This window comes from Venturia canescens, chromosome 1 (assembly GCF_019457755.1).
Source record: "Venturia canescens isolate UGA chromosome 1, ASM1945775v1, whole genome shotgun sequence".
In the NCBI taxonomy this organism is placed as follows: Eukaryota; Metazoa; Arthropoda; class Insecta; order Hymenoptera; family Ichneumonidae; genus Venturia; species Venturia canescens.
In genome coordinates, this window is record NC_057421.1 from 29728911 (window position 1) to 29745522 (window position 16612).

General features: G+C 39.7%; 1 protein-coding gene across 5 annotated transcripts in view; it reads left to right on the forward strand.

Annotated features, from left to right (window-relative positions):
- Window positions 1-16612, forward strand: part of shaker (Potassium voltage-gated channel protein Shaker) — a 203604-nt gene that overhangs the window by 82983 nt on the left and 104009 nt on the right. The window contains exon 1 of one of the 5 annotated variants that reach the window (XM_043433660.1): window positions 13322-16149. The exons of the other annotated variants lie outside the window; for them this stretch is intronic. Within the exon in view, the coding sequence (XP_043289595.1) occupies window positions 16124-16149 (26 nt within the window). The 5' untranslated portion in view covers window positions 13322-16123. Of the gene's footprint in view, window positions 1-13321; window positions 16150-16612 lie in introns of those variants that run through there. 5 annotated transcript variants of the gene reach the window in all.

A 16612-nucleotide genomic window follows, 5' to 3' on the forward strand; every position in this document is an offset into this window, starting at 1 on the left:
TTCAAATTCCCGGAATATTTACGCGTTGACAAATAACTGCTGAGAGCTCGAATTTTACACAGTTGAACCCGATGATAATTTAAGACAAAAAATTACTAAGTTACCTAGAAGGTACTGTTCTGTAAAATGTACAATGTCTTTGATAGAAAATCAGTCACTTTCTTCCGACTAATCGGCATTCGCATCGCTATGTGAATATATTAGGGTAATATGGGGTAAAATGGACACTTAAGGATTTAAGCAAGTTTCATTGATAAGTCCTTGTTTCCCCAATTTCGTAAAAAAAAAATTCGGGGGCAAAACGGACACGGCCCCTTAGAGGCATAAAAATCGAAAAATCAACATTTTTCGAAATACAGCCGTTCTAAGCGACTGTTCCCGAATAGAATGTCAACTCGGTAATATGGGAAAAGAAATGGGACCACTCAGGCTCCATTCCTTGGATGTAAATGAAAAAAAAAGAGTCAAATCTTATATCCCATTTCTGTCATGTTTTTGAGAATGCAAAAAATCAACTTTGGGTCCATCGTGCTGGGGTATATATCGTATTCGCACTATATCGGAGTTCCACCATTGATTCATGGCTCTAGTTTCCGGAATTTCTTCAAAAAAATTTTCCGGGGCACAACGGACACAGCTTCCAAGAGGCATAAAAATTCAAATATCGACATTTTTCGAAATGTAGTAGTTTAGCTACATTCAGAAGACAGAAAAAAAAGCTCACCAAGACAGCCAAGTTCTCGTCTTTTGAAGTTTGTTGCATTTTTTGCGAAGGGTTATATTCGTTGTCCCCTGAAGATTGGATTTACTGTGTAACATGCAAAAAATGGGCACACACCTTGTGTACAAGTGTTGAAGACGAATATGTCAGCTATGAGTGTGATTTTAGTAAAAAATGAATAAAAAACCTTTATATCACGCGGTACGTAAATGGACCCTTTTGCGTACGCTTCGCGTACACAAAACCCCCATTTCCGCACCTCGTAATATAAAATTTCGTATAACACGCGTACGAAAAACTTTTTCGTCCTAGTGTTATAATGTACTATTTTTCCTTATTCGTACTTTGATTACTATTGTGGTTTTTAAAAATAAGTCAAAAAAGCGAATAGATAGTGAAAAAGTAGTTTGGGATCTATTTTGCTCTGAAACTTGAATTTTTTGGGGATGTCACCGTGGATTTATGGTCAGGACATGATTTGGAACCGAAAAAAAAATTTTATGCATTTTATGAAATTTCAGTTTCGGGAAAGTCCATTTTGCCCCGGAATTCAACTTTATGGGGCAAAATGGACACTGTGTCCGTTTTGCCCCATGTGTCCATTTTGCCTCATATTACCCTAAATCTCGCATACGATCCTCTCCGTTAATAAAATATGTACAGAATTTTTGAAATCTTCTAGGAGTAATAATCATACGTCGGAATTGTAGTGCAGGGAATTTTTTTAGTGCATACTTTTTTGTATTAAACGGTTGCAATACCAAAGAAATAAATCAGTGGTGTGAAGTCTGAATCACTCCAGGGAGAGTGATACGATGAGAATACCAGATTCTACGATTGTCAAGCACTGGTTTCTGGAACGGCAATCTATCCACGTGACCCTCGATTCTTTCAATAAATATCAGCTTCTATCGTTTTGTGACTCATAAATTACGGAGAATACAATTCTATCTGTCTAAATTGCGTGGTCACAATTAGAGGCTGCAGCAGTAACAGAACCAATCGATCAATCGTACCTACCATTTATTTGCATTCCAATTATTATCATCATTCTTGTGGGGGAAAAACAATGAAAATGTAGAAAAGTTTATAATGGTTGCCCAGTGTTAGCCGCTTCACAATCTCGTTTTAAGGTGATGGATCACACGATAACATACGTTGCCGCACCCTCCCCTCCCTGTCGGTACTGCAGAACTCGAAACGAGCTACTGCGCAGACTACCGACAGGTGTCACGGCGTGATGCTTCCATCAGGTTTCAACGAAGAACCCGATGGATGAGCAGTATGAACTGCTGCTCGCTTCAAAAAGCGGTAGAATTCGATAAACAATTTATATTGTTTATCCGGAAGAACGTTAGTTCTTTCCGAACATCGCCAACGATTTTCATCGATTGGTTGTTCAATGAGAATTGAACTCTCCAGCAGTGAAGACCGCTGGGTTCTCGCTTGAAAAAGCGGTAGACATAGATAAACAGTCAAATTGAAAAAAAAACTCGACATCGAGCACGTTCCTCTGTTATATTTTGTCCTTTATTCTTCAGCACTACACTTTTTCCATAGCACTACACTGCACAAGAAGACTTTCTGTCAAATCCATGACATATACTAAACGCCACTTTCTCTTGTGCTTCTTCGTTTGTCTTTTCAGAAACTGATGGTTGCGCACATTTCGATAAACCAATGTCGATAATTTTTTCAATAAATTTTTAAAAGCTTCTTTCTCCTTCATTTCATCATCGATTTTGATGCAACAAGGCTCAAAATGTGTTTTTTTATTGCTGTTGGGATGACATTCGCCAAATTACGATTCGATAGATATTTACTGAGTTATTCTACAATTACTCAGATGGTAATACGAAATGTAAAAAAAAAATCAAAATTTCAAAAAACCCCCATGTCATCCCAATTGTGGCACAATACTGTATTCACAGTTCTAATTTCAACATAATCGGTTAAACGGTGTGGCAAAAATCAACTTTTGAAATATCGATCTGCAAATACCGACTGATTTATCACCTTAAGAAACAAAAAAGCTAACCGAATCGAACTACGTGTTTGAGGATATATTAGTGGTAGCTCACGTCCGTTGCCTCATTAACACAGCCTTAAGTAGCAGGTCATGAAGTGATCTCTCGATGATCGTGAGAGAAAGTGGGCCAACCCCTAATTTTCGTTGTCCGTTGCGGTTGACACGAGAAACTGAGAGTCACTGTTCGTGTTACTATCTACGTGTCTTTCTCTGTTGGCCACGACATATAGAAGTACAACCAGGTTTATATCACTGTTGCCCTTTCACTGCTCACTGTTATGTGTACGCAGTGGTGCATGTCTTACTGCGTTGCGGTTGTCGCCCCGAGAAACAGCCCCCGTAACTATGAGGGCAGAGTATCCAGATGATAGTTGGCACAACTTTGTCAATTGTGATCATATGAACTGTGATTATTTTTCTCGGCAAATGTACAAATTAACTTTTCCTTTCGATAAATGTAGAACGCCTCTGGGTGATAATACAATAACGAAATTTGGGAAAGTAAGAAAAATTATTTCACAGAATGACGAACACAGAGATACTGAAAAATTCCGGAAGAGTTATATAGTTTGATACAATCGGATGCTCTTATTGATATACGTATTTGGGGGCGTGCTTTTTGAACTCGCAACTATCATCGTCGCCTACATTTCACATTCGGTTCTGTCTTTTGATATTTGTGCGAAAAATATTAATTATTATTTAGATAAAATGTGCGCAACAACATAACATCCAATTCGATTTGCAATAGCATCAAAATCAATGTACGTCAAGTTAATTTCACGTAGAAGGGAATAAAAATTCATTATTGAAATACGATGATACGAATAATTCCTGGAAGAAAGATAAGACTTTTTCATTCTCCGGACAACATCGAATTCCGCAAAGAAGCAATATCGAACTTGGATTCGGTCGTTTATTTATACTGACTCTGTGTGGTTGACTTTATAGTTCGAGAATATCGATGTGTCCCGGGACCATCCCAGGCAGAACTGCTCTGAGAAAAGGGACTATGAAATACTCTCGCTCAGTATAAACTGAAGAATTCACGACACGTTTCGATGCGCCGTCTGGGGTTGGCGCTGATTTGAACAATACTTTTAGTCGTTTTTCCTTTATTTCCCGGTGACTATCCTGTTCGTATCTTTCGTTTCAGATGTCACAGTGACCCAAAATTTTTATATTGTTATTGCTTGTAGAAAAAGCACTCAACAAGCAGATTCCAGCAATGTGCTCGTATTATTTTCATCGACAAAGCAAAAAAACTCATCGATACACACTTATCAATACCATAACTATTCGACTTAACGTCGATAGACATAAAAAAATGATATGAAAGTTCACCATTCAGAGTGTATTCTAGTTTTATGGAAACACACACAAAATCAAAAAAATTAACAATTTATGGACAATAATAATATTTCAATGCATAATTGTGATTTTTATTATTGTTTTATATATATAGAAGAATTTGTTCATTTGGTATTTCTGTCAGTCTCCATTTTCTGTTTATCCATTTTCTATCCTTTAGTGTTTTGTCTTCTGGATTGATGCAATTCTAAGAAAAACGGAAAACTTCGTTAACCGTATCACACTCGCGATGTCGTAAAATAAAATTCTAAGACGCAGTCCTTTACTGTTCGCTCCTTCGAGTACCTTGCTCCACGGCACAATTCAGTGCGTACACTACTATACTTTGGCCTTGTGTAGACGACTTTATGAAAGAGAAGGAAATCGAGTTAAAATATTTACCGTGCTCCCACTATCCCTCTTTTGCAGAAAACTCTTGTCTATTATCGTCCCTTCTTTCAATTTCATCAGCAGAGACAAGTGACGCCTTTGTTGCATTTTCTACGGAATGAAAATTCAACAAACTATGCATAACAAGAGCGAGAGGGGAAAGAAGCTCGAGTGTGGAACTCTGTAATTACAAAACAACTTTAAGACAGTAATTAATTATGATGATACTTTGCTCATTCGTTGTCAGAATGTTATCTATCCAAACATGGGAAGATTCGCTATTTGCACAAAACAGAGAACGTATCGAATGAAACGTTTTGCGAAATAACCTTTAGTCCAAAACTTTTAGCGCGAGTTCGTAAAAATCGAGATGAAAGATTGAAAAAGAATTATTGTTTATTTTTGTCTGAGTATGCCCGGAAAAAAAACAATATGCCCAGTTTGAGAGACTTCCCGCAGACGAAAAAAATTGAACCACCAAAATTTTCGCTCAGGATGTTTTATAGGAAGATAGAAATCTTACGAAGGACCCACTTCCAGTGCTCATTTTGCCATGGCCATTCTTACACATTTTCGTATAAACACAATTGCAAAAAAAAAATTACTAAATTTCCATCACGTGAAGTACATATTCCGAATAATTTGCTTTGAATTTTCGAACCACACCCCCTTCCGCATATTTGCTGGAGTACATATATAAACACAATGTTGATATGTTTCTAAATTACACAATGAGCTATGCACCAAGAGTTTGTTCAGTGTGATGTGTGTCACTGCTGTCGGCAGCGAGTTTATTATTCGCAAGTAACCAGTTTTAGTGCAGCTCAGACAGTACTTTCTTTCGCCACGATATACATATACATATACGTGTGTCGCTTTCTCGCGTGTGACGACGTCAGACGCAGTGTCGGGAGGCCGCGCCGATCACTTAAATGAAATTGGATTTTAACCAGTGATTTACGAACGCCCACGCTATATAATACTTAACACCAAGGAGGATTTAAGCACGGTCTTGCAACCTAAGTAAGTTAGGAAGTGGAGCTGAAAATTTCCGGGGTATACTTACTGAGACTTTTACGGATCTGCTATCCGTGATTTGCCATGTAGTGCTTCTGACTTAAACTCTCGATCAAACAGCGGACTAATCATATCCCAACATCTATATCTATACACGTGATACTGCATCAACAAACATAGAATTAATGTTTCATTGCTCAAGTGCTTTCTTCAATATTCCTACACTCACGTGCCATGAATTCGATTTTCTTTAATAGAACCAGTCTTCAAATAGCAAATTCATTTTCAGCAAAAAAAATCTAGTTTGCATACGTGCTAGTCATTTAAGGCGATAGAGTTTTTACCTTGATAAAGTTTTTATCAAGGTACCTAAGGAGATATCGTGATTTCCAAAAGTTTGAGAAGTTTCATGCTTACTCTTAAACACCAAGAGCTCTACTGGAATTCATGAAATTTTCGAAAAAAAAAAATTCTCGGGGCACAATCGGATACCCTTCAAAAATTAATGACATTTTTTTTTACTGTTACTTCAATCCAATTCACCTTGGCTGTTTCTTTAATCAAACAGTCCCCAAAGAATCGATGTCCCTTCAAATTATTTTTTTTCTCCAATTTTTATCATTTTTCTTTTTAATTCCTCTTTTTCTCCCTATTCGAATTTATTTATTTTGAAATTTTGAAAGCATTCTTTTTTCCAAAAAAAGTAGCCAATTGCCAGATTAAAAAGGAAACAATTTTCCGCAATTTTTTAAATACCCTGTTTTGTCCCAGCTCCTTTATACATAGTATCTAAGTATCGATAAATCGATATTGAACAATTTCATCCCTCGTGGCCACCGCGTGAATGACCAGTAGACCCCATGAAGGACTAACCAGTGTCGTAATTACATCAGAGCTTGGAATACCTTCTCTCTCTCTCTCTCTCTTCTTCTTCTCTCTGCGTCTTTGCAACGTCACATACCTTGTTCCTTTTGTTAATTTTTTCTTGCTCATTCCTCCCCTGCCCGAGGCCAGGTAGGCTACACCATTGATATATACACATTAACGTTTCATAAATGTAATTATAATGAAATGATTCTATATTAAACCCAGTAAGATGCAATTACCATTAATATCAAGCTCGCAGCTGGTCTCCTCGAGCCTTGCCAGATTACAAAAAGAGATGAAATATGTTTGACGAAACATCATATCTGCTTGAGTGCTGAGTCGACCTCCGTTTCATTCTGCCTTCTTCTTTGTATTCGTGGCTCATATATTTATATAACACCGATAGGTGCATATAGTTATACTTTTCTGTCTCCGTCTGTCTTTTTCATTCCTCCTTTTGTATATATCTGTTTTGGCTATGTACGAATCCTATCTCGCCCTCTTAAAAACTTGCCACGAGAGAGTTGCGGTTCGGTTAAGGATATTAGTTCTCCTCGGAAAATTCATAGTCGGTTACGAGAGTGCTTACTGTGTATATCGGTCACGGTCGCTTGGAAGCCACGAAGGGCAGCGTCATGGAATTTGTGGCCTAACTTGCATCTTCACACACAAACACACACCCGGACACATGCACGACTATATATTTACGATTGTATACATCGATTGTTCAACGGTATCCTTCACTCTCACGTTCTCATAATCAATTTTGATGTTTCACCAACAGGGGTGGTATCAAAACTTCGATTTCGGTTCCATATAAGATAACTCAGAGGACGTTTTCTCATCATACATATATGGGCGTCAGGATAAACTTCATAGCCTCCGATATATCAATCGTTGAATCGTTCACAATAATTATGAACACACTGCGCGCACTCCCTTTGAATAGAGTCTTCAGTTGATTTCTTCGTAAAGGACGAGTCAATTGTGAATTTACGGTTATTTTGTAGACCGTTGACAACCAGTTCTCATATGAAAAAAAAAAAAAAAAAATTATACTGAATTGTCAATTCTACGAATGTTGCGAATTTCTCTCCGGGTACAGTAGGAATCGTGGGATCAATCGGCCACGGAGATGGAAAAATACTTTTTTCAAAATAGTATGGACTTCGATAGCGATGATAAATGATTATTCCGTTTGATACGAACGATAATGAAATTAGATGCTTACTTTGTTAAAAAATCGACGATCAATTTTTGAAATTTCATCTCAGTGTTCCGAATTAGGACGGGATTCGAGTGAGTCCAAAATTTCGGGTCAACAATTAGCACGTGTTTGAAGACTGAGCAATACAACATTTTTTTCCTAGCAGGTGTTTAAAAAAAGGAAATGGTTCGATTGTTTTCTGAATCGACAATCGGTACTCACGCACCTAAATTGAAGCTCTCACCTTACGTATTTCTTGATAATGCACCAGCTATTTTAGCACAATATATATCGGCTCATTGCTTATTGTCCAAATTTTCCGTATAGTACTATCTCATGTTCCATATTAACACAGTTATCACCACTCGTAGGGCGTGGAAGTTCTCCTAACTTCGAACATTGCTCAACATTTTATCTTTGTAGCACTATCGTTACGTATTTCTGAGCAATGGAAAACCGAGTCGACTCGGCCATTTCGTCAGCACAAGTCGATTTCTCTCTCTCGCTCTCAATCTCTCCTGCTCGCATTAATACAGTTCACCTCACAAGATTTTACTCCGTTGCGTCCTTAGGATACTTGACGCTAATTTAAGAGCGTACTAAAGGTTTCAAAGAACGTTCTTTAAAGTTTCGAGTGATTTTTAAATAGATTTTAACAACATTTTGTACCTCGTAATCCGTATGAAGGGCTTCCGTATTTAATGTGTTTAATCGTGGTGTTTTTAGACATATATTTAGATGTATTAGAGGGATAGAAACTTTGCGATATTACCTCTCAACTAGAGGCTCATAGTCGTGTGACTTAGTGCCCCGCAAATAACATCATTACTAATCCTACCTACAACTAAGCTGCCTCTTTTTTAACCTCTCGTTCTCCTTTTCCACGTAGATACTTCAGTCGTAATATTTATCAATGCGAAATCAAATGGTCATAGAAAAAAATATAGCAAAGTTGAAAATATCGAATATATCGATACTAGAAGATGAGTCATAGAAATATCAAATATTCATTGAGCATCAAAAAACTGAAAGTAAGGGCCAGTCGTTCATCTACGGATGTTAGTTTAATGATAATTTCGATAAAAAGTGCTATTAAACGTTGTATCTGAATGGTTTGTATGACAGTAATTGTAGTCTTCCCAAGCCAAAAAACCTAAATGAGGATTCTGTTATCTCGTGTTTCTCTCACTGCACTTCGTGTCTTTAGCTCTCTGGTTGTCTCTTTCATCCAACTCGAGCCCGTTGCTACAATCGCTAAGCGCCATTCGGTGATAGTGGATTTGAGATTGGCAAGCGCCATACTGAGACACTCCACCCAACAAGGCCAGTCATGTATACGACGATGCGCCAACCTATCTCGTTTTTGAACTAGAAACGTCGATTCTACTGCCCGTGCCTAATACCATCCACTGTTCCGATTACCCACAGTTTCATTCTCTGTCCGCATTGAAGCTTCAGTTCTTTTGTATGATCATTCACTATCAAATTCAGATTGACTCCAGTCAAACTCTAAATCTTTTCAGATTTATTCCAAACGAAAAAGGAATAACTACAGTAGCATTCATTTTGAATGAAAGATGAAAGTTCTTTATGAAAGTGTATCCCAGTTATTTCAATTCTATGGAAGCGATGATCGAAATTTCAAACCCCGAATGATGAAAAGAAATAAGCATTTGAATAACAAAACTTAAATACAGTTAGGGAACGAGAGGCACAAAAAAATGTCGCATGATGATGAGAAACTGATTTCATTAATATTATTGTTTTTGCAAACAACAAAAATACTACTGTCCCTCTCTTCAATACCGTCAAACATTCCTCAAACGCTTTATCGTGCAGCAATTGAGTATATTCCTGAGGCATTCTATTGGCAAGCAGTACACTCACCCCGACAGCTTTGTTTCTCAAACCCGTGAAATTATTTTGGCGCAGATGCAATTTCCAATTACAGCAAATTACTCGAATCAAAAGCTGTATACAACAGGTAGCGATCGTGAGATTTCAGATCGATACACCGGTTGAACTTTTAGTACGTAATCAAATGGAATTATCTAGCGGTGGAATAATATTTGCGACGTTGTATTCCCAATAAGGAAGTACCCTCGGTAAATTAATTAACAAACAGAAAATTATAAAAATTTGTAAAGATGTCAAAATCTTTCGAAAAATGACTCAGTTAAAATTTTGTGACCTTTGGTTGACTTTGAAAAGAGATATCAATGATTTAATTTGAAGTAGTCAACATGGAGTCTTATGTGAATCTGTGATTCAGACGCACTTTTTAATTTATAACGTTGAAGTTAACAAACAGATTTTGATAAAATTTGGAGAAGATATAAACGAATGTCCAATGAAGATTTTTCTTTTTGGAAAACATGCAAAGCTTGCTTGTGTTCTAAGAAATGACTGGAAATAAGACAAGGTTTTTGAGCACCACGCAAATGTGGCAACACCGCAGAGTTGTAGGTTATGGCGCTTCATTCGAATATAAGTTACAGCAGCACTTTCAAAACCGTCTGAACATGCGCAAATTGAGTCAACGATAGAAACAAAGTATTGCAAAAGAATTATTATACATTTGTAACGAACATTTTGTGCGTTTCATGCATCAATTATTTTCGGAAACAATAAGAAATAGAAAATATGAAAAGAAGACATCGTCAATTTAATCATTTTTAAAGTCTTCTTTGAGGTTACGGATGTTTCTTTTCCCGTACACACTTCGGATTTCTTTACCCACTGATGAAAAAAGAAACACGCAGAAGCTGGGTACTGGCCGATTGTAAACTTTCCTATACGCGACTATACGTAGATTCAATGCTTGTACGTGAGCACGTACACTAACCCAGGGACTACGGTGTTGCCGAAATATATACTACGTTACTCATATTGAAGACTAAAACTCTCTGACTCACTACGTACCGAGGGTACTTCGTTATTTATAAAAAGTTACAAACAAACGAAAACCTTCGTTCTTTCACCAGCACGTAACTTTCAATGGCTCGATTTTTCATGTGTCTCCAATCGTCTCACACATGTCCACTCGGACAATTGATTTTGTTTCATTGGTTAAAATCGTAACAGAGATTTATCCTTTTTATTTCGCAACTCTCCCAAAATGTGTGCGAGTATTCACGCGTGTGCCCGCTTTCGTGTTCACGCGCTCTGGTGACAATATCTCCCTCGCGATTCTCTTTCTTCCAGTATTCTGATACACAGATGCACATGAATACACGAAGCTCCCTCCCGATCAGATATGCATGAATACCCGTGGACGAGCTTGCTTATAGAACATTGGACGACGCCGAGAGAGCACATACACGTAGCACGTCGTTTTACATGAATTTCAATAAAAGGCCGATGGGAGCGTGAATTTTCCTAAATTCGAGCATCATTTTTGTGTTTTCGAGTCAATGAAACCCTCCCAAAAAACTAAACGAAAATCATTTGAATTAGAATTCGAAGTATTCAAATATACAAATCGATCAGTCAGTTTCTTTATGACATTAAATGGGGATTATAATTTAATTAGAATGCGAAGTGAATGGAAAACATAATCTTGGGTGCTTCGTACTGTCTGTAAGTTCTTTCGATGATCACCACAGTTGTTCATATGGGTTTCCTCCAGTGTTCGACACGAAACAAAAATTGTTCATCAACGTAATATGTTGCACACTTGAACCATGTGAAATCAAGGTTCCGCCTATGTTATGAATTCTTACGAACGGATTAAGGCGTGCCAATGAATTAACAACTTATATATACATCGTAATGTTAGCACATCGAAGCGAATGGTTCAACAGTTTTAACTCAGCTTGGATATTGTTAAAATTTAATTGATAGTAAAAACTACAAGCTTTGCCTCTCCAATGAGAATGTTAAAATGGAAGAACGTAAAACAAGTTGAAAAGGATTCACAAGTATTCAAGGATTCATCCATTTTGAGAATCGTATTTAAGTCGATAAATGATGTGGATTTTAACAGGATATTTAGTCTGTGTGCACGGAAAAGAGAGAATATACATTGAATTTTTCTGGTGAAACTTTATGCTTCCGATTCAGGGCGAATTTCAAACATTGGCCACAATAAATTTCTTCATTTCGTTTCATTCGCAAAGTATTATATGTACACATATATGGGTATAGTATATATTCATGGATGAGGACTTGGGGATTGAAACGAATGACTCCGAGTTCAGGAGTCCGTCGTCTGTTATCGTATGCGTACCGCCGTGCTCTCTTTCCTTAGCGAAATACATACAATCTGAATGTAAAGTAAGGGGAACAAGTTCTGCTGGTGGCCCTGGTGCAGAAAACAGTGGCTTTCGGCGTTTTTATTTTTGGCAAGCTTACAAGCCGCAAAAGGAAGATGACATCGTTGCGACACAAAGGTTTGCACTGAAATCACCCTTCGCTGCTCTTAAACGTTGTGCGACACAAATGAAGATAGGAGCATCAAGTTGCTCAAGTTCCTCTTTTTTTCTTTCTGTGGAATCGCCACAAATTGGAACGACGATAAGCCAAGTTTGACTTTCGTATGCAACATTGGGGAGCCAAATTTGGAATAAAAACTACACTGTGAGACGAGCCAGTTTAGAATTTATACAAGAGATCACAGTTTATTAATAACGACGAGAAATCAAGAAACTCGAACGTTTTTGCCGAAGATTTTGTTGCCCATCGATTATCTTTTCTGTATTCTATTGAATATGTAGTCCGGTAGTGAGATTGAATGAAAAATGTAAACTGCGCCGTCGGTAGTTTCCATGTCAATGTTACCCACTGTCAGGAGCTGAGCAAACAGACGAGTAGGTCAGGGAGAATGCATTTGATCTCAGAGCCGATTTTCGATTAATCAGCATTCTCTCTGAGACGAATTGAACATCAAAATTTTCTGACCTTCAATTCCGGCTGATTGTCAAAGAATCTTAGAGCATTCAAGCGCGCAAAATCATGATAATATTAAAAGAAGAGGGGGATAAAAAGGCCAAAATATATGTATCCTGTAAGGGTGTATTCTCCTCGCTTGGAAGAATGAGGCTTGCATGGAGTTGAGTAAGGGTAGGGCACGAGCGTTGTTGGGGGCGGATATCGACTAGGAGAGTAAAGAGACGGTAACCCCACACGCTTGATAGTAGGTTCCGCGTTCTCGCTCACTCCCACTCACTTCTTGTTCAACCTCTGCTCTCGCTCGTCTCAAATATATATATTTTATTCTTTCTCCTTCACTTACTTTTCATCTCTCTTATTCTCTCTTGCTTGTTTTACCATATAGTTTTTCTACCATATTACATCTTTTCCTATCTTCTTCGGTAGCATCTTTTACTCTCTCGCATTCGTCCTGTCTTACGAAAACTCTCGTACTGCCATCTTTTCCATCTCGCTTCCCCTCCCTCGGTTTCTGTCGGTCTCTCTCTCTCTCCATTTCTCTCATTCCCTACGTCTATCCTCTTTTTGAGCTCGCTCTCTCATTCTGGCCCGCTGAGATATTACGGTATATTCTCCCTCTCCGTATTCGCATCTCCCCACTACCGTCGTCGTCGTTCTCGTCGAGTGAAGCTTCAGCTAGCCCACCCGCCCGCTCCGCAACACACGAACAGTGAGCTTTTCCCGCGCGAGTGGCGCCACCGTGAAACGGCGCGGTGACGCCTGGTACCGCGAGGCGTCGCTATCCTCCGCTACCTACCTACCTACCAAGCATATCCCAGGTCCAACCTACCCGACACAAACCTACTTAGCCTAGAGGGGCCTCCTAGCGCTCTCACTACCGTGAGCTTTCCGTTATCGCCGGCCGTGTTACGGTGTAACGGGGTGCGCGGCTTTTTTTTATCCTTCTCTCGCACTCGCTCGCACACTCATTCACTGTCGTTATTCAACAGCGGACTTTGTCTATTCGACACGACTGTTTGTCTGCTCGTGACTCTCGCGCTGTCGTTGCTGTTGTGTGTTCCGTTTCATTCGTGTACAAAAACCAGCAGTGAGAGTATTTCATTTTATTCCTTCCCCTGTCTTCCTTCGCACGCAGCTCGTTTCAATACTTTATCATCACGTTTCAACTCGAGAATAATATTATACTCGGAATCCTGTTCGCGTTGCCTCTCCGACTGCTTTCTCCATTTAAGTTTTCCCTAAACATTCACCCACTCGGTGGGTTCCGCGTGCACGCACTTTTCGTTGTCAACTTTCCTTATCTCTGGTTCTCTAAACGGCTATCTCTGTACCTCTCACAGCCTCTCCCTTCTTTATCAACCCTCTCTTGCTCCCGAGCTGGTAGGATATCCCCTCCGATTCATTGGAAGCTCGCTGACTCACTGACTACGCTACATCGAACTGGTAGCCGCGTTTACCCTCTCACGAGGAGAACTCGGTGCATGTGTCTCGTCACGGTGTCATTGTGAGCATCGACAGCCACAGCATCAGAGGCCAACAGCAGCTGGCTTTTTTCATTGTGTGCGTGGGTGCGTGAGTGCGTTATCGCGTTCTGGTGTTTGCGTGTGTGCCTCTACATGTATATGTGCGGTGAAAATCGCGTGGGTGTGTGAGAACATGCGTACGGGACGTCGAGCAAACGTACTATCTCAGAAGGACAGAAGTGTTGATGCCGAAATTCAAGTCGGGTCGTATACGACCCTCGGGACTCTCTACGGAAATTCGTGAGAAAGTGAAAAAGGAACGGAAATCTAGGTGGGACGTGGTGCATCATCAGTGTGTTATCCGGAAGCAGTCGCTACTTGGTTGTTTAATGGTTTAACCTCCCATTCTCCTTCGCTTTTGCTTTTCCAACTCGATCTTTCGCTGGGACGCTAAGTGATTCACGCTCAGCCGTCCTTCTCGACGTCTTCTCCTACTCGTCCTTATTCACATCTCCGTCAACACAGTCATCGCGCATCCTTCAATATATTCTGAAATCAGTTCTGGCACGTTGAGGCTGCTTCTACAAATCTCAAGCATCACAAGATTAATGAAAACTGGTTGTGTGCCGTCGAGAGGCCAGCAGAACGGAAAATCCAATGACAGTGATGTCAATTTTAACCATGTTATCGTAATAATTATAAATGACAATATAAACACCGATTCGACCAATTACAGTACAAATATCAGGGGCATAAAGAATTTTAACGACCACGGAAACGGCTACGGCGACAACGAAAAATTTATCCGGTATAATTACTACCTCGTCGTGTATTGTCCTCAAAGGGAACACGGTATAGACCTGGAATTTTTCGACGTGGATAATGACGATGATTTTAATTATGATGATAATGACGACGATGGCAGTGACAGTGTGGTGACTTGGCATGATGTTCGACTCGGTGGGTGACAGTTAAAGCAGCTAGAAAAAGCCAAAGTAACGAGTCTACCGAGCAAACAAAACCAAACACTCCCATTTTCCCTCCACGTTTTCTCCTCTCTTTCACTTTGCTCACTTGGAGCGCAACCCTTCTTCTCCCTTTCTCTATCTGCCTCTCTCTTTCTCTTCGAGTTCACCTGCACTTGCCCGTCCCGTTTTCCATTCATGTCGTTGCTGCCCTCGTCATACGGAGCTGGTTGATGCTGCGGTCCTCTTTCCCCGACCCTCCCGCACCTTTCCATATTCACGCTTTTCGAGATTTATATTTCGCTCATGTTCTCATTCACCGTGGTCGTGATTGATACAAAGAAGAAGAGGAAAAAAGGATCTTCAGACTTCGTGAATTCGGGCCGGCCCAAACGTGTGTCCCGAGGTAACCGTGCTCGCTTCCCGGTGCACATGGTCGAGTCCAGCTTACGGCATAGGCAGTCCATCTATTCGAAGACCAACAAATTCAGCACAAAATCGTCCGGCCCTTACCAGCATCGTTTCTCCATCTCGATGTGTATATTAACTCCAGTTTGGATCCGTCCTCAAACCAAATAAATAAAGAAGGCAAAAGTCAAACGACAAAACTGACAACAATATATTCAACGATCGAGCTTCGCACGGCTATATCGCGACAAAACAAATATAAAATATCATTACAACTCTATAGAAATTATATATATCTACATCGATGTATAACAATTACTAAGAAAAAAATTTTCCTTGCGTCTCCATTATTCTTTCAATTTTCTCGCCGTAGAAACGCAGAAAGATACATTTCGATAATAAATAAACGAAAAAATAAAGGTGAGAGTAAAAATAGCCGTCCATCGTGCGTCCACAGAGTGTGTCCGTCACACAAAGACATATTCCCAAAAAGGATTAAGGAAAAGCGCGAAAAGGAGAGGGAGAGAAGAAGAGAGCAATAGAGAGAAAGAGAGAGCGTGCTTGAGCGTGTATGTGTGCGTTTGCGTGTGCGTGCATTGGGTGTGTGTAAAACGGGGTGGGTGGATGTGAAAGCGAGCATATGAGTGCTAACAGCTAAATCATCGGTGACAGAAGATGTGAGAAAAAAAAATATTTACAAATATAGTGAGAGCGAGGGCGATCTAGAGGCGGCGAAACAGCTTGCCTCCCCGTATCCTCGGTTTTTCTTGACAGTAAGCGTGACCAAAGCAACAAGAGCAGCCGCCCCCATGCAACATGCAGATGATCCTGGTTGCCGGCGGGTGAGTCCACATCGTCCACAACTCTCTCCGTCATCTCTTCCTCGCTACTTCCACAGCTGGCAAAGACCGTCCAAGTTTCTCCCCTGTATTTCGAATTATATGTATACATATACATATATACGAGTTCATATGAATGTATATGCCTGCAATATATAAGAATATACATGTCCAAATATATAGAAAACGTTCATCAATGAACTTATATATGTGTATACCATATATGTACGATCCCAAGCAACGCGTTCACATGTGCCTCCCTCTGCTGAAACTCTGGCTATATCTGAGCGTCTCTCATGTAGGCGTAATTATTATATTAAATGTGCGCGTGTATGCGAGCGTGTGTTTGCTCTGCTCGTGCCATTGGCCGTAATCACTCGCTGTTGTTGAGCTTTTGCGTAAATATATATCGCTATGTGCGTTTAATCCTAATGCTCTACATTATATGTGTGGTGTTTACGTGTAC